Source organism: Bombus pascuorum, chromosome 13, assembly GCF_905332965.1.
Source record: "Bombus pascuorum chromosome 13, iyBomPasc1.1, whole genome shotgun sequence".
Classification (NCBI taxonomy): Eukaryota; Metazoa; Arthropoda; class Insecta; order Hymenoptera; family Apidae; genus Bombus; species Bombus pascuorum.
Genome location: NC_083500.1, coordinates 6,149,217 through 6,176,545, shown reverse-complemented (window position 1 = coordinate 6,176,545; position 27,329 = coordinate 6,149,217). Strand labels below are relative to the sequence as shown.

The 27,329-nt window shown below is 31.8% G+C and overlaps 1 protein-coding gene across 4 annotated transcripts; it reads left to right on the top strand.

The window, feature by feature from the left end:
* The first annotated feature begins 157 nt into the window (after positions 1 to 157).
* On the top strand, positions 158 to 26,047 carry LOC132913314 (BAG domain-containing protein Samui-like). Of its 4 annotated transcripts, XR_009659360.1 has the most exons (4): positions 10,581 to 11,104; positions 12,307 to 14,471; positions 16,500 to 16,641; positions 21,901 to 22,011. XR_009659360.1 is itself a non-coding variant. In XM_060971566.1 (2 exons), exons 1-2 carry the CDS (start codon positions 327 to 329, stop codon positions 24,007 to 24,009), a joined length of 2,283 nt encoding a protein of 760 aa, XP_060827549.1. In that variant the 5' UTR covers positions 158 to 326; the 3' UTR covers positions 24,010 to 26,047. The 4 variants fall into 4 exon arrangements, 2 of the variants coding, with proteins under 2 accessions (XP_060827549.1, XP_060827550.1); XR_009659361.1 differs by lacking the exon at positions 16,500 to 16,641 and having other exon boundaries at positions 10,415 to 11,104; positions 12,307 to 14,058; positions 21,901 to 22,038; XM_060971566.1 differs by lacking the exons at positions 10,581 to 11,104; positions 12,307 to 14,471; positions 16,500 to 16,641 and adding an exon at positions 158 to 500 and having other exon boundaries at positions 21,901 to 26,047.
* Positions 26,048 to 27,329: the final 1,282 nt, after the last annotated feature.

The following is a 27,329-nucleotide window of genomic DNA, read 5'->3' as shown; positions in this document are numbered from 1 at the left end:
GAGATAAATCGGTGACGATATGCGCGCTGTGATTGGTCGACAATTGAAAACGGGCCAATAAGCGCACGTTTCGCGCCGAAAAGATATGATTACACAGGCCGGTGTGAGCATGCGCGCTCTTTGATTATTCTCGCCATGATTCGGCGCGAGCTTTCAGTCACGCGCAACGCTTCGTAGGGGAATTGTACGAAGGACTCGTTTCGTGACCATCGTGAAAAAAAGGAAACTATTTCAAGTTAAATTTGGTACAGCGTGTTGGCTAAAAGGCAACAAGTGTAACGTTCACTGATCGTGCATGAAACAGTTGTGCGCGTGTAGACCCAACTATGTCTTTCTACTTTCGCGACCGGCCGAAATTCGGCGACAGACTACGTGGTAAATCCGGCGACGAACTTCTGCAAGAGATTAAACAACAGTTCGACGAAGACAGCAAGTCTTTCTTCGAGCCTACAAATAGATCGCAACGGGATCCCTTTGAACGACATTCCACTTTCTCAAGGGTGAGTTTGCCTCTTCTTTACGTAAATCTCCGTTTAAAATCAAATCGTGCAAATTAGTGGAACATAATATTTATTGTTAAAATTAAGTTTCTGGAATGATTTTTATGTCTAAGCGTAAGTGTTGTTTTCTCATCACGGTTTTAAGAGTTAATTGTACTTTATTTGTTAACCTTCAGATTTTTATATTTCAGTGTTAAATTATGATAGAACAGCGTTAATTTTTGTTTCTGTTGATACAAAAGTTTATTTTCAAGTTCATGTAAAATGTATTTATTATAAATTACGATATTTTGTTCATTTTATTTAATAATTTAAATAGTAATTTTCACTATTAGTTTAGTTTAAATAGTTTAATTCAACATAATGATAATATAAGTAACAACATGGTAGAATTGCAATATCAATACTCTATCAGTTTAAGTTTGAAATACGCCCAGAAATACTCACCAATAACACTAGATTTCAAATGCAACTAAAAATTTTAATATTAAAAAGATATTACTAAATACTATATGGATCTATACATATAATGATACAAACTCAAAACATCAAAACTTAAAACCAAATATCAAAAAGTTAACGGGTAATTTTTCGTCGAACAACTTCTTAAATTATTATCTCTTTATACCCTCATTAGAGTCACTTTGGTATGTTGAAAAAATGTGTTCCTTCTTGCATGATTTGAATGTGTTGTACGAAAATTCTTTATTTATAGAGTGGCCCAATTTCTACGTCGTTTCACCAGCATGTATTTAGTTTTCTCTGCTTGTCGGTTATTCTTGTCACAATGCCGATATTTTCAGAAGACAAAAAGTGAAAAAACTCGTGTTTATTGGTGATCGGTATTTTTCAAGTACCCTGATGTATAAAGATTCGAAAATATATAAATGTGTGATAAGTGCAATATTTTTCATATAGGGTGATGTTTCTTGCACTGAGTATAGTATTGTCGAAATCGTGTTGTTACAAATTAATTATGACAAGTATTTTAGTTTTAACACAAGAACTACTAGCTCTTAATATGTATGTACTTAAATGTATTATGCTTAAATATGTCATAGTTTATAGTTAATGACCAAACCAAATAAGTGTGTTTCTATTACAATAAAAGTAAATATTGACATCATCAAATATACTTGCAAAAACAAAAAATCTGATACCAGTCATTTTAACTAATTTGATAGCGTAGCGTTAAAATGAGGTTAATGGTATTATATAATTTATATTTTAATATTTACATACGTACTTATATACGTGTATATATATATATATATATATATATATATATATATATGCATATATAGGATTTTATTATTTTATTCTTCCACACTATGTGAACGTTGCAAAAATTTGGTATTCATTATGCCGAATCACCTGTTCCGCGTTGTCAACGAGCCAATTGTCATAGTTCATGGCGGTTGCGTGACCGTTACAGCTGTATCGGGTACCGTGAAAATTTTTCAATTATTTTATCGTAATCGTCTCAACGCTCTACGTATTATGTGTTCCTTGCAATAATTGTTTAATTATCATTAAAAAGAATAACGAAAAATTTTCAATATATTGGATACAGTATCCCTTGTAATATTACTCAATTCGAACTGTGACCTTAGACTCATGTAAACAAGACAATTTAACGATCAAATATTTCGGTAATCTTGTGATAATCGAGATTGTCCCAATGAATACCACAATAAAATATCCACCTGTATTATTTTTTTTATCGACGAACTTTAGAGTATTGTTGTGAAAATAAACTAATATTTCGATATATATAGAAGGGAAATATAATAATACGATAACTTCATAATATAATGATAAGATAGTTTTAAAATTACGATTACTTTACCTCAGTGTCACTTTGTATGTATACATAAAGTATGTATATATAAAGATTAAAAATGCACTAATCGGTTCATATAGACAGTAGGTAGACTCATCTACCGTCGATATCGATCTACCTATGCGAATGTAAAGAGAGCCTTAAGAAACAAGTAGCTTAGTATCAGCCATCATTTGCTTTTTATTTCAAATTCAACAAATTTATGAAGAGTTTTTTTTTGAAAATGGGATTTTTTCATTCGATTGAAAAAGTCTAAGTAAAATAATTGCAAATATAAAATTGTTTTAACATATAATCTTATAGCTCTGAGCTAAATGTCTGAAAGTTACTTAAGAAACTTTTTTTTTTAGTACTTTCTATATAGATTAAATATGCGGGCATCATGTTCAAAAAGATAGTATGCTACTGTAGGGTGAATATGGAATTAAAATTGTTCATATAGTAAAAGGAAAACGATTGATGATTCAAACGGAGGCCATGGGTTTCCCTCCTTTTTCGTATGTCCTCGTTTCGTTCAACTTCGATCGCCATCTTGGTGCATAATGAACGAAACAAAATCGATTAATCTAAACGTTTTCTGAGGGGAAAAAGCGTTCAAATGACCGTCGATTTATGAGAATGGCGGAAATTGCTGTTTCTGGTCGTCATAAAAGGGTCTTTATCCAATTCTGAAATACATTAACCATATAATGATAATTTTCTTGCAAGAAACACAATGTCTTTTCCCTAGTTATATTTAACCTTCCTTGTTACGATAATAGCCCGTAATAGAAGCGTCTTTATGGAATTTCTGATTTTATATACAAAAATATAGAAGCATAAGGTTTTCAAGAAATGTGATATATGATTCTTGTTATAAAAAATATAATTTTGGTATTTTGCTTATCGATACAACAATATCTTTGTATTCGTGGAAAAATTTAATTGCACCTAAATCATACCTTTATCGAAAAACAAAGATTCCCACCAGTTACATGCGGTAAACAATTGCTGGTTTTAATCTATTCGCGAGTTCTCAAACGGAATTGTACAAGATATTTGAGAATAAAATATTTTTAAAAATCTAAGAAATTTTTTAAGAAAGGAGCAATAAATTGGACGAGACATTGTTTATATAGAACTGGTTAGAAATATAAAAATTCTTAGATTTTTTGATACTATAAATATTATGAAGAAGAATCACTATAATTTCAGCCCATTAAGAACCAATTATAATAGTTGCACATTATTAGGAAACATAAAAAATGTAACTTACATGTTGTTTTCTTAAAATACCAAAAATATTTTAAAATAATAAATACTTTGCAAAAGTTCACTATATAAATCAAAGATACACAAAAACTGTTTATAATTTCAGAAAAAATTAGTTTAACATACTGTCACAAATACTTCAATGTTATCAAATTTCGTTAAATTATAATATCAAGCTGAAAGAAGTAATACTACTCGAAAAATATTAATCAAGTCCTTGGAATTTCACAACTATGTTATTAAGAAACCGAACTGAATAAGTAATTTATTATATTGATAAATACTTCTGTTTCATCAAATTTCATCAAACTGTAGAATCAAAATGAAAGAAGAAATACTATCGAAAGAATATTAAGCTGGTCCTTGTAATTTTCTTTGCTTAACTTCAATATTAAGAAACAGAATTGAGCAATGTAAATCGACCGGAATGAATTACAAATAAAATGTTATTAATATGTTAATACAAAACCAGTAGTCTAGCAAGTGTGCAACAAAGGAATTCACAGAGTATATTATCTATAAAGGACCTACTCGAGCTTACTTGTATCCCTGTAGAGGGTTCTGTTCTATTCATTGAAGTATATAAAGCTAGTGGGCTATTAAAACCACCCCAATTGCATTAAACGTCCCTTCTGAGAGAAAGAGGGTGACGACGTACCGGTACACGAGTACGAAATGAGATCAATATGGTATACGTGCGGTAAGTTTCGCAATTCTACCATCGAGAGCAGTCGCTCTACATCGGGCTGATATCGTTGGCTTTTCAGAAGCACAGACAGACTCCGGCAAAGGACCCAGAAATAACGTGTTTGTTGCCAAACGCCCGCCAGGGAGATGACTTACCACTTATTCGCCTCGCCATAGACCCTTCTCTGTTTTCAACAATAAAATGTTTCATTGATCAATCGATAAGATCGTTCTGATGGAGGGTGCGTTCCTTTTAAAGTAATGATACGAAGCCAGAATGCATTGCTTCGTTGCAATCTTCTTTGGAAGAATATTAGTTAGGGTGGACTTTCTTGATTTTCGAACTTCTTCAATCGGTTGATAGCTCAGTGGACTTGGAATTATTTGGAAAATATATTATGTTTTAAAAATAGAGGATTGAATTGAAAATATCTTTTTTCTTTTTTGGAATTAGAAGATAAGTCAGGGTTAATGGAATTAATGCGAGATATTCAATTTTATTTATGAGAAATTTCAAGGAAAATTCTAGAGGAGAAATGTATAAAGTATCCAAACTCATTATAAGATTTGTGAAAAATGGATGAACAATTTTCTGTTTTTACACTTCTTTAGTTATGTGCATGAAAATATGGTACGCAAAATTTCTCAGAAAGGGGGAAATTCAAAGAAGAAACGAGGACAAAAGAGAAGAAAGATAATTTCTTAATTACTACCATAAAAGTATATTTAATACTAACAACATAAAGAAACAAGATAGAAGAAAGGATAAACGTCTTAGCCGCATGATCAAGATGGTATCTTCCAGTAAATCTAAAAAATTCTGCAAATGTAAAATTTCTGATGGTTTGCAAGAAATTTAACGTGTACGTGGAAAGTGTCACGGATCAAATGGACAGATTATTCTGGATCGAACGGTTCTTGGTTTGGAATGGCGAGAGGGAATCAATGGCAGCTATTTTCAGAGGCTCTGGCGTCGGCGACGACTTCGTCGTCCAGAACGTTCCTAGGTCTTCGAACATGCCGATGGTGTTTGAAAATTGTGAACATTGCGTCATGATATGCATCTCTTACGAGAGAAAAAAAGCAACATTACTTCATAGTTGTCAAAATCCTTTTTATACCGACTTTGGGAAAAAGGAAGAGTATCTCAATTCAATGAGAATATATTTTTTTATTCTTAAAAGAATAATTCTATCTAACTTGAGATACAGATTATTATTATTACCTTTATTTTCTTTTTTTTTTTTTACTTCTTTTTTTATATCACTTTTTATTTTCAGAAATATCTTTCTCATACGAGAAAGAACCAGCAAATGCTGGTCAAAAGTATTTTTACGTGTATTTAACATATACATTTTCTTCTTTATATCAGTCTGTATTCTTAAAAGAACATTTCCTCTAACTTGGACAAAAAATACTGTTTTTTCATAATTTTTTTTAAAGAAACGACAAAGTATTCTGTTTTATAATGTTGCCGATATTGATTCATCTTCAGCAAAGATATACAAATTTTTTTATGAAGTTCTTTTCTAGATGAAGTCTTGAAAGTGCGATAGAAATGATCATTTCTGGTATAGAACGTAGTCATCCGTCTGGACCCCTGCATCAATATTTACTCTAGTAAGATTGCTGCCGTCACTAGCCGATTTTCTTTCATTTTTTGCGGTTCCCATTCACTTCTCCGTCCTGGATATTGACGTGGAAAATGTTATGGAGACAAATATGCTTGGAGAGGGTAAAAGTATATCAAGGGAATATTTTATTGATTCTGGCTAGAACTCAGATCTATTACTGGATATGTCTCCTCATATCAGAAAAATACTAAAAAGTACAGATAATAAAGAATTACCAGTCCTGAAATAGAAGTAACATCTATAAACAAGCGCTATATGATCTCTCTTAAAGATAACTAGAAGAAAGATAAGACAAACAAGTATTTAAATTCGTAAAGGAAAAGAATAATATAATACAACACACCATTCTCTCCTTAAAGATTTAAGAAAATGAGATCAATTAAATGTTAAAAATTTCTAATTTTATATTTTGAAAAAGGAAGAAGAAAATGGAAGAAGTGGAGAATGTGGTACTCCATCGTAATAATCCAGAATTAGATGATACTATTCCTATAATTTTTTAATAGTGGAGCTTTCCTATGACTTGTAATAGTGCATGATGTTTCGTGGTAATGCATCAATGGTGACTCGTCTCCGATTGAACCAGGCAAAGTTTGGTGCTAACTGCAAGATAAGACACCTCGTTACACCCACTGCAATTTTCATGCGATGACTCACGAAGTCATTGGGATTCATCGTGCGTGGAAAGGGACGTCTTGAAATGTGCTCTCTTTCTCCGTTCTAAGAACCACGTCGCGGACCCTTGATTATCCCTCCTACTTTCCTTGGTGAACGTCATTCATGAAGCGGCATTCCTATCCGCTTTATGGCCAGTTCTGCGAATTATTCGAAGGGAAAGGGTCATATCGTGTCTTCCTGCTGCAAATTTTGGGAATTGACATATTATTTAACCTTCTATAATCGTGGAATTTCCTTTATTCATGAGAAAAGTATTTGGTATCATAATGTTGGTATTTAAAGGATTTATTGATAGCAATTATCAATTTTGAAATTTAAAATTAAATTAAAAAATAGTCAGAAGGAAGAAGTTACAATATTTTTTCTTATAAGTAGAGAAATTCTAGTTATAGAAAATCAAGACAATTAAAATTAGGACATTATACAGAGTAAAAACTCTGAATCCTATTCTCAATACGTAGATAATTATTAATAATAGGATGGAATAAAATGGACTTTCTAAGGAAATAAATAAACCTATCAAACCTCTTAAACATGTTATAACAACATAAAATTTCACAAATTCTTTCTATACATATTATATACTAAATATAACGCAAAAGCTTTAGAGGTTTTTATATTATTTTATATGTTTCAGGAATAATACAAGATATATTTTGAATTTTGAAATAATTCCCGAGAATATGGTTCTTAAAAAAATAACGAATTTATAGAACATTCTTAATTATACGAAGTACATTCTTGAAGATATTTTCTCATTGCAAACACAAAGAAAGAAGTAATAAAAGTAAAGACATGATTGTAGTAGGTTGTTGTGTGTCTTATCTCGAAGATCATTTCTGTTCGTATACATCGAGTATGACAATGCTGCTATAATATTACTGCACGAACGATCAAATTCTTTACACGCTTCCTAAGAGGTATGTCTAATGTTTTTTCAAAGATCTCCGAAAATTACATAGTCCTTGTGCATGAAGATTGATATTATGGTGTCCTCGACCTTCGATGCTTTTAGCGAGCTTTTAGCTTTTATCGCCACGCCCTATATCAATTACAATTGGCTGAAGTATTTCAAACGTACAATATTGATTCTCATCTATTAACAAACTTTTAGTATCTTTTATACCAATGTCCAAAAGTTTTACATTGTTTACTATTTCATATAAGGCATATACGGCATTTGAGAAAAAGAAACAACTGATTACTAATACATAGTAATTAATAACTAAACATTATGTATTTAATATCATTATATAATATATATTATTTTGTATACATTAAATATAATGCTACGATATTTAAATATATTGTACATTATACAATATCTACTTAATATAATAACTAAGTTAATTATTAAATTCGCGAGAACTCTACTATGATTTATAGAACAAAGGAGAAATATATCTAAAATGTTTCTGTTGTTAGTCTAGTTCGTAAAAATTTCCGATTCTCTAATTTCAAAATATTTCACCGAGACTATTATGATTGTGAGGTAAAATAGTGATTCAAAATTATTTAATGGCGGCTTATATCAATTTTAAAATCTCAAAGATCGGAGTAAAAAAATAAGAGAACGTGGCGTTGACCGACGTGTTGAGACTAGTATACTCGTTGCATCAATGGAGCATTACGAGTGTATGCGTTCGACCTGTAGTAGTAATCTCCACTTTTCCTTTCACTCTTTGATCGTTCGATACACGTGCACATCATGCTTTGTTGCGCGTGAAACACGGCGCAGTTCCGTGTGAAAGTGTACACATTGATCATTCTTATTTTCACTTCTCATAGTAATAATTTAATACAAAAATGCATAACAGATCGTAATCGTATTCAAATCAAATTCATAGATCAGTGATTTTAGATTACGTTATCAAATTTATTTTTAATAAATTATATATGTAAGTATCATGATAGAACCTTAGATGTAATGGATGAAATAAATTCTTATATAGGTTCCATTTCTTTAGTTATGTTAATAACAATATGAAATTGCATAAAAATTCGCAGTAAGAATTTTAGAAGTAAGTATGTAGTATGTGTTTACACGCGGGCCTAATGCGTGCAAGAATGCATGCATATATAGCATAGTATATATAGTAGAGATATGCTGATACCCGTAAGCCCGTAAGGAAATCAGTCTTTACTTCTCTACACTCTACGGTCATCTCTATGACGTCACGAAACTTCAGTCTGCTAAGGAATGGCGATCGAGCACTTCCTCAAGCTTCATAGTTTCCTGGCTGCGCCATCGATCACCGTAGATCATCGATCATCATTATCGATGATCGTGCGAGTGATCGAAACGCGTGAATGAGATCGAGAAACAAAATCGAAGACGAGACTGCAATAAGTTTTCATATCGAATAACATGATCCACGATTTGTTCGATCGATTTTGAATATTAACGATTATACTTACTTTTATGTCTCCGTGAGAAACGTTTGATCTAGTTCGAGTTTTGTAAAGAGATGAAAAGATGGAATTATTAACTGGATAATATTTCATTAATACATACATATTTGTTACGTGACAATTTACAAATTACAAATTGCAATTTACGTCTTTTTCTTCAAAAACTACAAAATCGTTTATATCATAAGAAAGGTGTAATTTATATATTTACAACTTAGTTATTGAACCGTTAGATGGCAACACTCTTCACAAAAATTATTAAGATATATGTATACCATTTCGGTTTTGACTGTGTATCAATTTCATAGATGAAAGTATTTTTTGAATATAATATAAATAATATGTTGTATAAATAAAAATTCCAGATAAAAATATTTTAATATTCATTGTTGTATGAAGTGTGAATGTACTAATTTGTAATTTGTGATCGTAACGGAAACACGACAAGTAATAAAACATTTTTTCGAACTCCTGTTATGGTATTCACCTTTGCTAATAATTTATAATATTTGTATCATTATAAAAAACATTTAAATTGAGCTATTAAATATATAATTTTATTTATCTCTCCTGACTTGACTCGTACAGAATATATAAGGATGATCTTCTCTTTTAAACATCGTATCATCGTTTTAATGAATCGAAACAAATTTCATTCCCTTCTATTGCCATGACTCTGACACGCAGCTTTGAACTATCGATATTCAAAGAAAGTCAAAGTTTCATTACGTTCAGTTACAGTAAATTATCAAATTTAAAAGAATATGAAAATTATTCTCATTGATCTTATCGTTAAATTATTCAATGTCCATCTCTGTTAAAAGTCTGCTCCTAACCTTAAAACTTGGCTCTTATTAGGCATTAATCTTTTCAATCATTCTGCATGATGAGTGAAACCAGCAGTTTTACGATTTGTTTCACATATTACACAAGACGTGTATATAGGTTTATTCGTGGATTAATCTCGCTATAAAAGAAATTCCGTCTCGTTACCACCAATATGATTATCATTATAAATTAGAAGATTAAATGAGAGATTTGTAATTCTAATTGGTCGGTGTACTTATTATATTCGTAACAAATTTATATATCATTTTTATAAAATTATACTAATATTTATCGTGTGATACATATCCATAATTACATTGCGGATTGTTATGTAATTCTATAAAATTTAAAAGCACGAAGATGCACACAATGTAAGTATATACATAATAACATGATGACATACCAAAATATATGAAGTATTCAAAGTAAAACATCTGTTAATAAAGAATGAAGCAAATCTCTATTTAAATTTTATTTCTTTAGTTGTATTCATAAAAATTTGGATCTGCATAAATATCCGCAATTTATACATACATACATATATATATATATATAACAAACCGCTATTTTCTACCCCTATTGTAAAACTTCATTTTCATAATTTAAGCATTAAGAGGTTAAAACCGAAACGTTTTCGAAAGGTAGAAATACCAATGGCATTTATGTATATCACACTTCTGCAATCTTATAAGAATCCTTGAATGGTGATTCGAAACGAATAATTCGAAACATCTGAAAGTCAGAGATGAAGATCGTGCGTGATAATAAGTTGTACATGAAAGCATAAAGCGTTCGAAAACCATGGAGGACTACCACACGTACAATTTATTCTTGGTATTGTCTCACACGTGCAAGATCACCGAAGTGCAATATTCGCGTATAGAATTCTACAGAATCCGCAGATGGCAGTTCGCTGATGTATTGCCAAGCAATCGATTACATAATCTCTATCTTGTAGATTGTAGGGGAACACGAAGTGAGTCATCTGTCGAGCGAATTGCCGTTGTGTACTCATGCATGTGCAAATCGACATGTTCGTCGAAGTGTACGATTCGATCTGTGTTTCCTGCTTATTGTCAAGCGTGGTATAAACATTCGACACTATTGAAAGTTTCAATCTGATTCTACTACGTTTCGAAAATATTCCACAGGAAACTGATTCCACGATTTCCACTATGCATAGACAAAATTGCACCTTGGTGATCGTAAAGGAATTATAATTTGATGTTTCGCGACTCTGTACCACGTGCTTGCTCACGCTTTTATTAAATGTACGTATAGCGCGAGTAATAAACCATTTTTGATACTTTTTTGTTGATATTTTAAGCCACATTTAATTTTGTAAGATGAAATTTAATTTATATTGTTTTTTTTTAATTAAAGATATCCAAATGGATTGCATAACCTTATTATTTTGATAAAAAGATAGTATTTTTCGTAAAAATAATTATATTTGTAGCAAAAGTAATTCACTATATTATTATAAATAATCATTCTAAGAATAACGCTCTTTCATAAATGAAGATCGAGAATTTACATTTTTTACATCATTACGTCAATCTTTTTCTTTGCTTTTTATGATTGCAGCATTGGCGCGTTACCATTAAATATTATAAATTACATTCTAACATTATTATGGATCATGCTTAATATAGTGAACGCTTTTTTTTCGCTAGCAGACATAAAAATAAGTAGAAATATATTTTCGTGAAACGTTTCCAGGTAATGTTAAGATATTGTATATTGCGGACTTAAATAAATATCAATTACAAAATATCTTAAATGAATATGAATGAATATGAATGAATATGATACAAAACATTTATTTTTAGATAAAAAAAAAACTTATATAAAGTTACTTAATGAATTATGGAAGTTTCCGAAGGGTAATTGAAAATCGCGCATTATATTATGAAATTTTATCCCTACTTTGCTTGGCCTTTATCCAATCAAGCATCATTTCAAAGGTTTCTATGTACCATTAATTACATCTCAATGGCATAACCGACTGTATAGACATACTCTATGTACTCTACGTACTATTATGTCACTTGCAGTCGCCTTTAAATATAGTGTTCTCACGGTTGAAATCATAGTATTAATTATTCTATCGTCATCCTTGGATATTTAAAAAAATTATCATCAAATTTTATCATATTGATCAACACGATGCAAAACGGTACTTTAAACATGTAGCTTTAAATAGAATTCTTCTGAATTATTTACTGGCGCATTAGACACATTAGAATATTATATATACCAATTTAATATTATATATATCAATTTAATGTAAATATTATTTTGAATTCTTCCATATAGAACGATTATTCTCAAAAAAAAAGATAAGTGTATATATTTAATTAATTTTGAAATTTAAACAAATCTATAATTACATAACTCAAATAGAATTCATTTATTTCACTAATACTACTATATTATTGCAAATATAGATAAGATGAAATTTTATCATTAGGTGATGATAAAGTTAGGTCACGACGAGCAAGGTCTCGGTTTGCTGTTGCGTCACGATGCAATATCTTGATTATAAAGCACCTATATTACATGATACCTGGCCACACGACCTGCACACGTATTTTCACGTCCAGCAGAAGAGGTTTGGATCGGGGCCAAATACTGCGATCGTATGACTAATTTTCAATGGCTGACTTTTAGTACTTCAGCGGTATAATACATCTGAAATCGTAAAGCCAAGTTGACATATAATCAGTTGACATTACGTGATAAAACATTCCCCCAAACGCTTATGCAACAAACACGATGTATAGAATTCTCATTAATTACGAAATAATTATTGGATCGAGGTGAGTGTTGAATTTTCATTGGAATTTTTCGACGAAATTTCTCCTTCGGTCATGGAGAGTTCTTTAGTTACCATTTAAAATTGCTAGTGGCTCTTAACGTTACATATAGTGTCAGAAGAATCTTATCAGAATTACAGTAACGATCCTATTTAAAGCTCGATGAGTTCTAAAAATATATCTCGTTAATACATATGGGTTTTATTTATTAACCGCCTAATTTAGTTCTTATTGGGAACAATATGTAGTCTATATATATTTTACGCTGAAACAGTGCCTTTGAATCAGACACGGTCTATTTATACTTACATCGAGTGATTCATGGTTAATATTACATTTAAAAAAAAAAATAAGTCAAATTTTGAGGCTATAGTACGATCGAAAATTCTACTCGATTAATGATGATCTATTTATATAGTGCGATTATCGGTTGCGAGGAAGGAAAACGAGTTGACCAACTTTTCGGATGGGAATACAAACATGTGAAGGGAATTCATGCTTACTATAAAAGGATATAGGTAAACAAGTCCAGAGTACAGCCTTGCTCGGTAGGTTGATTGTAAAACGAAAAATGGAAAAACTTGACAATACCAACCCACAATTGGCACAGACGATAAATCATGCTGAAAGAATATTTCAAACCGATTTCAACGTGAAAAAAATAAATATTTTCGAAATCATAAATATCCTAACACTCTACGTAATTTAAAAACTCTGTTTATTTATTAGAAATTTAAAAATTCACAAAACAAGAAAAACTTACTAGATTATATATGAACATAAAATAATACGAATTTTATGATGTTTCCAATATATATATTTTTCGACAAAACGTATTTTTTATTTTAGACAATCAGTGATAAGGTCGATCTCAACTTCAATCGTCTTTATCTATGAATGTCTGAAAAAAGTACAGTAAGAGCGTTCTCTGTCATTCTTCGCTTTGAATGTCGCGTGCCGTTTAAGTGCGCGAAAACCAAATGATTTCTCGAAAGAGCCAAACAGAGAGGAACGTTCTAGTAGCGTCTGGTGTGTTCGTTCGATAACTTCCGTGAGGGTTCGGCTGCGCTCGGTGGTAGTCACGTGGCTTTTAATACAGCCCACACAACAAATATATTTAAGTTGCTCCGGGAGCGCGCTGACAGTTTCGTTATTGACCTGAAACGAGTGTGTTCCGTAACGCGTGCATCTTGAGGATTTTCTCAAGAGAACATTTCCTTCTTCTAATGCAGAATCTTTTATTTGCGAGTGAGTGATACAAGTGTAAAATAGATGGAGTAACGCCGATAGTGGTCCAATTACATAATCTGAAAGCAAAAGGAAGAGAAGACAGAAAGCTAGAGTGCTACCTAGAGAAGATCGAAGGGAGAGAGGCTAAAGACAACTGTCGCACGTAATTGACTCGGGTAACTTTGCAAGATCTTTAAGCAAAAAGAGAAAGAGAACGAAAGTGTGTTTTTTCCAAACGTTTATTTTTTCGTTTCGCCTTTTTTGTTAACACGCCGTCACTGTTGTTTAGTGAGCTTCTTGGCTGATCTTTTGAAAACGTATAAACAAATATATACATAAAAAAAAACTTAACCTGCAGAGCGAGCTCTTAACGGTAAAAGAGGTACGAACTTAACCTCTTAGTGTGTGAGACAAAAAATACCAGCATATTAAAAAAAAATCGCATCTCCTGAGAAAAAAGAAGGAAAAAAGGAACACCACGTATTCGAAATCAGGCACGGATCAAAGGGTCCAAAAAATGGACTCGCCTGTCATCGTGGACAAAGCATCCGAATTCGGAGAACCGATTGATTTGGATCGTCCGTTTCCCGTAAGTGGTGCCATCTTTTTTTTTTTGCCATTCCCATCGTATATTCCGCAGTACATAATACGTATGTATTTGTTACAACCGGAACGAATATACGATTTTTTAACGTGTTACAGTTGAGAGTACTGGACGGTATACGTTATTTTTATTCGTCTATATTTCGATGTCTTGATATTACAATATAACTCGTTCGTTACTCGAACGTACACTTAAGTATCAGACAAGAATAATGTAAAGAAGTTGTGTTAATCGGCTTATGACGTTGCTCCAAGCCTGTATGTCGAATCATGCGATCTAAACGTTGATATAGTCGACTCGTGACGTTTATGCCAAGACTTTTCCAGATCGTTCTAAAGTGGTATTGCGCACCTTTTGATTTGTTTTACTTCTTTCTACATGTATAAGTTATCATCGATTTTTCGATATAATTTACATATTTGAATTATTATATGATTCGTCTCTATTTAATATAATGAACTTTTATTTATTTATTTATTTATTTACTTTTTATTGTTTTACTATCTGTATTATTTTTCTTTTTATTGATGAATTTGTTGAACGGATAGTATAATCGATGTTACCCTATCCCATGGGAAATTTGGGAGTTGTCTAGTTGATAGGGAACGTGGGGAAGGTATACGCACGCCTATTGATGTTCTCGATTCTTGCGTTTAACGTCGCTTTCGACCTTCTCTCTTGCGTTCTGCGGGATCGCGTGGAAGTTAGAAATAGAATTCGCGAGGAATGACGTAGGTTTTACCGTCTCGAAAACGTCGACTTGTCGACCCGTGGATTTCACACTTTCTCCGGACGAACAGGATAGATGAACAAATTCCTCGCTAACTTGATGTTACTATAATACAATTTATGTACTCATGTTACTGATTTCAATCAAAATAAAATTTAGGATTCTTAAAATTACAACACTTTTTTGTTCGATTATTCAAGAGTTTCCTAAATTGACAGGGAATGCAATTTTGGAACTATTTCGTAAGTGCCATGATAATTTTATAATGACGATTTACAATTCACATATATAGGGATATATAGGTATAAATATCTATTTGCAAAACTCGGCTGAAAACTAGATATGAAAAAATATTGATTTACTTTATAAAATCAGTATAATTCAATCATGTACAGTTAAGTACAAAATATAGTATAAAAATTTCCATTTACTAGCTACATATAATGATATATTCCAGGTACCCCTATACATTTTTTTATAGTTTACTTGCTAAAATGAAATATAGGTTTTTTGACACCTTGACTGGAATTTCCGTAGGCTCTCTATAGAATCTTAATGTTATGTAATATGAAATCTTCTTATGACTTCATTACACTCACTTATTAGTATATTATTTTTCCATAACTTTTAATTGTTTGACTATTAGTTTGTAATACTTTACTCTTTTACTATCTGTTTGCTATAAGAACCATTGCTCGTTTTACCGTAAATTGAAGTCTATACTTCTACTTTAAGTCTGTAGATAAAATTTTCATCATCAAGATCTTCCAGAAAAATCATCTCACAGATCATTTTATTATATTATCATTTTCATGGTATGCCAACCAGAAGTTATCAGTGCAATAGCACTCGTACAAATATTCGATTTGACTGGCGTCTTCTTGTCTGATCAAGCCCCAAGCCGGTCCTGAATCTTTCTAACGTGTTCTTCTAGAACAAGGTCCATTCCTCCAAAACATAAGCGTGTTGACGCTAATAATAAACTAACGGAGACGTTTCTCCTCCGTAGCTCTGTCTGCGACCAAAAGGAATCAGATAGAGAAAGAAAGAAGCAAGAGGAAAAAAAGACAAAAAACGTAACATAATCGCGGTCCATTCGCTGACTACGCGCTTTATTTCCTCTCGTTTATGTCCGACCACTCGGCCGTATTAGGCTTGCTTGAATATCTTGCGGCCATAAATGGTCTTTTCTCTTGAAATTCAACACTGATCATCGATAATGTTCATTGTTCTCCAAAGAATTTTCTCAATCAAAATAATAGCACAAAGATTAATTGTTTCAGTTTATTACACAATTGTTTGGAGTATACTGCCGATACTGGAAGGATCTTTGAGGTTAGAATCGAAGCGAATATTACTTAGGAAGATTAGGAATCTTGATCTATAAGATCTCGTGCAGTAAAAGTTCAATTCATATATTAAAAGGTATAATAAAAGGAGAAATAACAGTTATTTGGATAGCTGCATGCTATGCTTTTTGTAACTGTAGCTTAATCATAGATTGTGGTATAAATATTTAGTATTTTAATACTCATAGTTTGATTTCTGATCTTTGAAAAGAACAAATCTACCTTTTGTGTATTCTTATAACGTTTATTTATATATTTACGAACACTAATTTTTTGGGGAATAAGACCTAAAAGTAATCTTAACCTAACGTTAACTACAGATTAAAGAACAGAAATGAAGACATTTTCTTAAAAATTTCCTATTTCTATATGAAGAGCAAAATGCGTTTTATTTTTCTTTTTTATTTTTCATATTTTATTTTTCTACATATCTATGGTTTTTATCGCTATTTTTATATTGTAATAATTCTGCTAATTCTAAATACCTTATATATGTAGGTTATTACAAAATAACCCAAAGTAACTATTAAAACGAAAGGAAAATTGTAATCAGTCATTTATAATGTTTATATTTGTCCACATTGGTCAACTGCACGAGAGCTTCGCTATATCGTTTCCGCCATTAATTATAGGAAATTGTCTTCTTAATATCATTTACGGCGTACCTAGCTTCTCGAAAAGACGATAACAGAGTATTTTTACCTGTGATCTAACCGGCTGCCCCTTTTCACGTAAAAAAGAAACCGGTTTCGATAAACATTATTTTTAATACTATCGATGATGATGCCTTGACATATGTCGCGTAGGCGTTATCCATCCATTGGAGAACGGAAGTAAAACCAAATTGGTATTCCTTCTCTTTCACTCATCCATTATACGACATATTTCCGGTATTTCATAAAAATCTTCGCAGTATAAGATTTATAGGATCTTTTACATTACAAATTTTAATAATTTCTATTTCTCGAGAAGAAATAATGTAAATCTTTCTCATATTCCCTCATTATATTTTTGAGTTTTAATAATTTTGTATTGTTAACGATCTTAGAAACTTATTCCTTCAATTGAGCTTTTTTCTTTTACTTTGCTATCATCTTAGTACTTTTCAGAAACTAAACATTTTTGCTGTGAATATTCATGACTTCTATAATTAGATTTTTCCAAAATTCTAACACTCTTGTTCATTCTTTTTCAGTACCTTTCCAGATTCGAGAATGCTTTTAATTTGTTTATTCCAAAATCATAAAATTTTAATAGTGAATGTCGCCCAGACTTTCAAAATTCCTCATTCTCTCTAAAGGAGAACATAATCCAATTTAATTATTTTTTCTTACTAATACAAGCTGAAAATAAAAATATTTAGAAGATAGAATAATTTATCTTGCATTTTCTTCTACTTTCATTTTTTAATTATAAATCATACGAAAATAACTATTCTTTTGATTGTTATTTCTCTATTACTTCTCTCGAAGAATATTTCTATGTTAATTAAAAGCAAATGAACTGTATATTCTGAAGAATACCATGAGGAAATCAGGAAATAACTATAAATCGTCGTCTGTCGTGGGCTTGATTCAAAGAACCGTGACACAGTTCTTCGTTTATATCGAGCCGGCGCTGACATTCACCCAGTTTGTCGTTTTATGGATAACCATAGCGGCGTGAACTTTTCTTTATCTTTGATTCCCTTGTGTTCTTACATGTGCGTTTTGCTCATACAAAATGTGTGTAAAATTACCATTCTAGCATACTATAATGGAAAATACATTGTTTCTTAATAATTTAAAATTGTTTATAACAATATAAGAATTTTTCTTTTTAATTATAGTTAACCTCAAAAATGTATCAGAAATTATTTTATTTATTTTATAATTATTTATTATATTATGTAATAATTATTACTATAATATATATAATAATGACAATAATTATATAATATAAATATAAGAATATAAATATAATTATATTATTTATGATATTTGTTATTTTAAAACTATTAAAATGTAAATTGTAAAATAAATATAGTGGATAGATCATTAATTTAATTAAAAATTTTGTATTGACTTGGTTTAATAGATTTTTCGTTATAGTTTAGGTTATTGTTAGTCAGTTACATGTAATTTACACTTACAGTGTATGAACACATACATATACACAAGGAAAACACAACAATGAAATCCTAAAAAGTCGCATAAAAGGCAAGGAACGCGCGGAATGCAGCATGCGAATGAATATTCAATGCAGAGTAGTTCAGTCACAGTTCCTGGAACTGCATCTCATAATAATTAACAAGTTTCATAATTTTCAGATCGGAAGTGTTGCATGAACGTGATCTAGTACCTTCTTTAATGATTTTTAAACTTCTTTTCGAATACATTCTAACCCACTACAATAATCATATACTATTAAAATACAATAACAAAGGAAAGAAAAAATTTAAGAATACATATAAAATATAGAGAGTTAGGTACAAATATCTCTGAAATGAAAGACAATTACAAAATTATAATTTGTCAAAATAGTTTAGTATTATTGTTATTATTATATATCACTCCACATTATTAAACTTGCTAATGTTAAAAACATTGCTCAAAAATTAACTTTCCTTAATGTAACTGGAACGGTGATTAGTATAATGGTTCTGCTTAGGAAATTTCATTTAAGGCAAAATAAATTTTCAAAGGACTATTAATAGCCATTAATGACAGAGTTTAATTGTGGTCTAACCTAATTTAGCAACTATACACACAATGATGAATTGAAGATAAAAATAAAGAAACACAAAGAAAAAAGATGATAGCTGATTCAGATGTAGCAATTCTAAATATAATGAATTAGACAATAGACTAATTCTTTAATTAAATATCTCGTGCCTTTGCGCTTTTAATGTTTACGCTGCGCGCGCATCTTCTATACGACGTGAGAATTCTCGAAAATTTCACAGAGTCAAACGGTTTTATGGAGCTTAATGAATTTTTTAAAGATATAAATTACTATGAATTTGAAAATTGAAGACTTCTCTTTACAACGAAATTGTAAAAGTTTATGTACAACCCTTTGTCACTATTTTATTGCCCTTATACGTATAGCTAGATCTGTCTATCTTTTTTTGAATTCTGTGTTTCTAATAACAATTACACTCGATCACACACAATAGACGGAGAAAACCTGCGTATAAAGGTTAATTTATGGATTTTGCTGGTCAGAAAATATCTAAAAGTTATTTTTATTCGGTTCTCCGTTTTTTATTTAATTTATAATATTTAATATATAGGAATTAGATTACAGTCGATAATGAAGAAAAGAAGCAACCGATAGAAGCGAAAGAAAAGTTCAGACAGACCTAACGTTTAACGGGTGTGCATGATTCATAAGCGGAATCAAGTGGTGCACCTTTAAAAGGCATCGACATACGAATGAAAGACTTTCTATATATTTTAGTCAAAGATATGCAAAGAATACTGGAAATTAATATATGAACTCGAGAAAGAAAAATGTAAGCTTAGGTCCTATGACTTGAATTGCACATAAATTCACAAGAATAAAAATGCTTTTTGTGGTATTTTCTAGGTATTGTTAGAACCGAATAAAATAATACATATTAAAAGACTGCTGTTTATTAAAAAATGAATTGGTTAATATTTCGGAGCACCATTTTTCCATATTGAGAAGTCACTCAAACAAAACAAAAATTCACTCAGACTCTAAGAAAATAGTTTGTGTAGGATGAATTGCTCGCCTGCAGGTGGCCAATCATTGCACTTTTAAAGCTTTTCGTCAAAAAATCAAGGCGATATTAGATATATGTTTATTAAACAAAAATATTAAACAGCACTATCTGCTTCTGCTTTTGATTGATCTATATTTGTGAAACATTACTTTTTACTATTAAATTTTACTTTTTACTAGCAAATAATTGCTAAAGTAGTAATGTTAGCTTTTAGTTGTGAAATTTGTATATAATGCTTATAATAGTTGTCAGTAATTTTATATTTGAAATAAAAAATATCAAACAAAAAGATAGAAATTTAAAGTCAAACAAATAATAGAAAATATTATATATTAATAATTTTTTATAATTTTCTATGATTCTTATATATTTGCGTTTAGACATAAGTATATACTTTCTTAAAGGAAGAAAAGGAAAGTTTAAACAATCATTTCTATTTGCTAAGGAAGTCACGGTTTCCTTCGACCGAATTATTTTCTGTGGGTGAAACTACGAAATACAATGCAACAGTCACGTATGTATATACATACGTGTGTACATCATGTAGCCACTGTATATAGTTATTCAATGACGTAAAGGTCGTAATACACGTCGTCACGAGTGGAACATCCACGCGAAATCACGCATTTCTCGAAATGGCGTCAATTATCATACTACTAATCCCCAGATCGTAACGTTAATGGTTACTCTTTCGATATCGTAAAAACCAATCTTCTAAGTATTTTTCTAATATTCACGTATGTAAAATATTGTAAATGTATACAACATTCTAATCTCTTTGTGCATGGCTTTTAATTTTAATAATACATCATTGTGAGATCTTGTAACATTGTTGGAATCATAGATCTTTTTAGAAGTTTGATACAGATTTACCAAAGCGTTGCACTTTACGCTTCGTTTTTCTTTTAATACCATTTATTCGAATGTCTACCTCCTATTTGTTATATTTTTTATATTGTGTTCGGTATCAGGCTTTCTGTGACTTACAGAGAAAGAAATCGCTTTAACGCGCAAAGAAATGTTGAAACACGGCTTATTTCACAGCTTAAGCGGCAGAACTTAAGTAAATAAACTTTAACTTACATCGTTATATTAGTCGATAGAGACGTCTTTTGAGGTCTTTTAAAATTTTAAAGAAAAAATTAAAAAAGAACATTCTAATAGCCATAGAAAAATGAAAACATTTCACGAATATTAAAAACAAAATTTGAACTTTGAATATCGAAATAATAAGAATTCATTAAGAACCAATGTTGCATTACTTTAACATTTCGTTCATGATTATATCACTTTTGATATTTCTTCTTTCATCAAGATCTTGCTATTTTATGAAGTTTGAGAATTATAAGTATTTATTATTCTAATACCTTAAATTAATACGAATATTTCTAATTCCTTTTAGCTTGATAAAAAAATATTTGCTTACTACTTAATTTTTGCTCTTCATTTTTCCCTTGGTTTTTAATGGATTAATACATAAATAAATTAAAATAAAATTCCGTATTCCACATATACAGACCTCAGAAGTCGCACTTTAGACTTACTAAAGAAAACCGAAAAAAAGAACACAAATTCCTTACTTCGACTTCTATTACCTGTTACCAGGGGTTTCCATTCGACGACGACAATTTCGGACGACGCAGTGATATTCGTGCGCATCTGGACGATCTAGCAGCCCGCCACCCAGAATTCGCTGACCATCTGTTAGGCCCACCTTGGGGTGACATCCCCTTCCACGGCTCTTTCCGTAACCGAAATCGCGACTCTGGAAACAGAGATCGTAATAATCATCAACAAGGTTACTCTGACGAGGACGCACGAAGCCAAGCAAGCGGAAGTAGCGCTGCCAGCGGAATCAGTGCATCCAGTTCGCACGGTGAAGCGGACATTAACCAGAATCAGAAAAATAAATCCTCCAATTTCGAAGAATCTCATAAGAAAAGTCAAATTCCGCAATACGGATTACGTAATACTGTGGATATAGGTCAGCACCATCACAACATGGAAAATCTTGACAGAGGAAATCGTGGACAACGTTCAATGTCCGCTCCTCCGGAGAATAGACAGTCTTCTAATCAACAACAACCTCAACAGCAAGAGCAACAGCCACAGCAGCAGCCACAGGGTCAGAGATACGTTTCTAGGATAGACATAACGCCACAGCATAACCAGCCTCAGCAGCAGAAATCACAGCAGCAACAGTCGCAGCCACAACAACAAACTCAGCAACAACAGCAGAAACCTCAGCAGCAAAGTAACGTTAGGCATATTCCAATTTTTGTTGAAGGTAGAGACGAACCTGTGCTACCAAGAAGTTTCGACGACCCGTCTTCCTTCAGAAGAGCACCTTCTCCTTTCAGAAGAGAACCTTCCCCTCCACAGTTTCATGCACCACCACACTTTCAAAGAACATTTGGTCAGCACTTTGGTGGAAGACCCCATCAACGGCCTCCACACTTCCAAGAATCTTTCTATCAGCCACCAAGCGGCTTTGAGCATCCTTCCAGGAGACAACAACAGACACACACTTTCCAGCAGCCTAGACAACCTCAGCAGCAACAGTATTGCGAAAGACAGCCTCAACAACAATATTATACTGAGAGACAACCACAGCAGCAGCATTATGAACAATCCAAGCAACAGAAGTCTCAACAGCAGGCTCCACCTCAACAACAACAGCAACCTCAGCAACAGGAACCACCAAAACCTACCGTTCCAAAGGATCCTTTAGAAAAAGTAGCTCTTGTACAGAAGGAAGTAGACTCTCTCGCTGAACAAGTTAAACAGTATAGTGGTAATTCGAGGACAGATAAAGAATATATTTATCTAGATGAAATGCTTACTAGGGAACTGATTAAATTGGACGATATAGAGACAGAGGGTAGAGACAATGTTCGACAGGCGCGCAAGAACGCGATAAAGACTATACAGGAAACGATTAGTTTACTGGAGTTGAAGGCACCGCTTCCATCGCAGCAAGTATTGTCAGAGGAACAGGAGAAACAAGAAGTTTCTAATGTAACCAAAGAGACTGAACAGACTGGAACACTGGGCATGCATCATAAAGGAGAGGATCAGTCTCAGAATAAGGAAGCAATCCCACTGCCTCCTGCACCATCATCTCCAACAAAGAAATCTGAAAAAGCTACCGAACCTTCTACAGAAAAAGTAAAAAACTCTGATACTTATCACACCACGAGTCAACAACAGGATGCTCGGCAGCTTTCCAGCGAGCCTATTGAAACGACTCCAGCGAAGAAGCCGGAAATGACGTCCATGGAAGTTCAGCAAATTTCAGACGAAGCTGTTGTAACTGAACAGAAGGAAGTAGAGAACGCTCCCGGAGAAAAAGAACAGGAAAACACTACTGAAGTAAAGGAAACAGATATTTCTGCTGAAAAGACTACTGAGAACATTCCCTCTGAGGGGAATAAGGAAGTAAATTCTCTAGAAGAAAAAAAAATAGAGAATGTTTCTGAGGATAAGAAAGTAGAAAACACTTCCAAGGAAAAGAAAACTGAGAAAACTGATATCAAACGGCCTGGCCAAGAACAACAGCAGAAAACAGAGGAGAAAATGGAGATAGAAAGTAGTGAGGTAAAGCAGTCTCCCAGGTCAAAAAAAGGAAGGAAGACAAAGAAACAGGCTGCTCCAGTGTCTGATAAACCTATACCATTGCCAGCTCCGGAGAACACTGAGGCTAGTGCAAATTAGAATAGCTGGCAGGAAGAAACATAAAGTGTCACGATTCTAATTGGACCAAAGGATGCATCGAGCAAGTTATTCTGTCGGTTGTCGCCAGAGCAGAATATCATTATTTTGGAGAACAAGCGAAGAGAAGCCTTTTGATGGTCGTTATTTCTTCTCTGTTTTGCGATCATTCTTGGTGCCAGATCGATAGGAACGTCGCGTGGATCGACGTGAAAATCGTACAATCGTCAGCATGGAAACCACGCCGGCCGGAAACGTTCTTCTGTTCTGTTTCGTTGCTCCTTCGTTCAAGTGGTTGCAGTCAGGTTCAAACAGGAGAAGAGTATATATGTTCAGACAACCTTATAGCATATAGAATCGTACAACGAATATCCAGCACAAAAAGGCTATCACGCTGTTGCGTTGCATTTGGACGAAACTGTCCCTCCTGATTTCTACTCTTCACCCGTGCTGATTTCATGGGAAGTCATATGAGAAAGAACATAGAATACTCAAGGAATTGTATTACACGTTTTGATAATGTTCAGTGCAAAGTTTGATTGCACTCAAAGAAACTGAAATATCGGTCTCCTTTTAGGAACAATTCTTTTCTCTGTTTTTATTATTACTATTTCTTCTTATTTAAATTAGTCACATTATTTATTAGATATATTTTTTCTTTTATTGAGACATTGATTGACTAGTTAATTGGTTAGATAATGACTGAGTAAAAGCAAAGGAATGAAAAGCATTTTTTAGGAACCGATATTTAGTGTTCTATATATTATCGAGACTGGCATGTAGTCAGTATTGATAATAAGATTAGTGGGAGGAATTTGACACGATTACGAAAATGTTTAAACGTGTTGTATAATGAAAATGATAACGATTATCCACAAGGAAACGCGTTGAGGATGTCGGAGTCGAACGTTCAAGAATGGAACGCATCCGTTTCTTACTATTAGTATTACAGCGCACGGCCTGAAGCATGATAAAACTAACTTTATTATTATTATTATTATTATTATTATTTCTATTTATAATTTATTGTGCGTCTGCTGAACGATTCGAGCACGATTTTCGTGCCCCTAATATAATAGGTTATTAAAAGAGGATGGTTCAGGAATTTATAGATTCTCAATAATAAAGAGAATGAACAAAAAACTTTATACAGCTTCACATAGTTGTGAAATATCTCTGTAAGCTTTTTCCTTGATATACTAAAGAGGAAGAACATCAGTTTAATATGAAATGTGGAAGTGATTGACTAATTTTATAGTATTTATAAGATAATAAAATTATTTTTACTATGCAACATTTTTACTCCAAGCACATATAATTCATAACATAGTTATGTATGTTGTATAAAAATCAAATTACATACAATTTAGCCTGAAACAATCAATTTCTAGGTAAATCAATTACGTTTTTTTTCTTTTATTTGATTTACTGTGTAGTATGAAATCTGTGAATTTCTGAGCCACTTTATTTCAATCCCATGTGCAAATCTATTATCACGAAACCATTGTGTGTGATATACGAACCATGTATGTACATATTAAGATCGTATGTGTTCGTTTTATGAAAAATGATGTAGCCCGTTCACAGTTACCTTAAATCATTGTTCGATTTTTAACAATATTAAGAAACTTGATTCTTATCTTTTGAAAAAAAGAAAAATTGTCGATAACAATAATGTATAAAGTGCATTATTCTATGGTTCCTTGTTCAGGGTGTTACTCATCATTATTCTTCCTTTTTTGTTTCTTCTCAGTTTTTCTTCTTTTTTTTTTTTTTTTTTTTTTCTGTATGATATTTACGTACATATGAATCTGTAGAAATCACTTGCTCTCAAGCAGAAATTTTGTATTTTTTTCTGACGTGTGAGAAGTGCGCACGTGTGTGGTGTGTGTGTGATAAGAAAGAATAAATGTATTATACAAAAGAAAGATATGTGAGAAAGAGTGAATGAATAAATGATCTAACTATCAGTAGAACATCAGTATAAGTGCGACGAAAATGTAACTATTTTATGAACAAACGCATTCGATTGAAAATACAATCTGCTCGTTTGAATCATACATTGATCCTAACCTAATCAGATCATATTAAATCATATTAAAATGTTCCTGTCTCCTGTGTTAATAACCAAGTTCTTCTGCGTCCATGAATTACGTCATTTGTGTAGTCTATTTTTTTAAAGTCGTATAAGTCCGATTTTGACTTGTAAATTATACCATTAGCTTCATGATAGACTGATGTGTTCTAATGTTATATTCTAATGGTATATAATTAGAGACATATTAGTATTTCCAAAAATTATTAAAGATATATTGGTTAAAAAAAAATTGCATAAATGATTTTAGATTTAACGTATACATGTATAATAGATTATTACAAGTAATTACAAGTAAAAAATACTTAGTACCTTAATATTTACTACCTACAGTAGTACTTACTATAAGTAAGAATATCATTGATAACATTAATTTTTGTATTGCAAATGCAATTTTTGTAGCTTTGCTTTTAGAAATATTTAAATATGTATTATGTATCTCAATACAAGAAAAAATGAACTTCTACCATTAAAGAAAGAATGAAAAACCAGTTTCTCTATAAAAGTTTGTATAAAATAATTTTAGAAAATTTGTTATAGTTACAATACGAATAAATCAGTTAGTTACCAAACAAAATATTTAATATTATAATAATTAAATACAAACGAAATAATAGAATTAATGAAAAATATTAGAGATATAATGAACAAAAACTAAAATGTAAATGTAAGTTGACAATATTGATTTATAAAATGATTTTGCTAAAGGTTTTGCAAGAGAACTGGTAAATATCGAATTCGGAATAGTGTTTGGCTCGCGTCCAGTGTAATAAACCGAAGCAAAAATGTCACTACGTAAAAGATCATTCTCGAAATATTTTGGAAATACTTAAAACGCTTTTAATCCCCTTTTTATTACTATATAGGGGCAAAGATAAAATGTTCACTTGGACAACCAAATCGACGACAAAGAAATTCTAAATTGAAGAATCCGTATTGTCTCTTACATAAAAAGAAGTCATTTACTATCTATATATGTACATATTCACAAAACTCATATAAAAATGACGATGTGTCTGAAAAATGTGAATATATATGCTCAACCTAAACAAAGGTAAAAAATTATTTAAAATGAAATATTTTTTTCAAAGAACGCAGCTCTTGTAGCGAAAATTCTGAGTACCAACGACCTGCTAACAACAACACCCGCTACATGTATACGCTTTTTCATTGCCAAATTCCTGAGAATTGTTTAAAGTTGTAAAATTTCCTTAAAATATTGCAACCA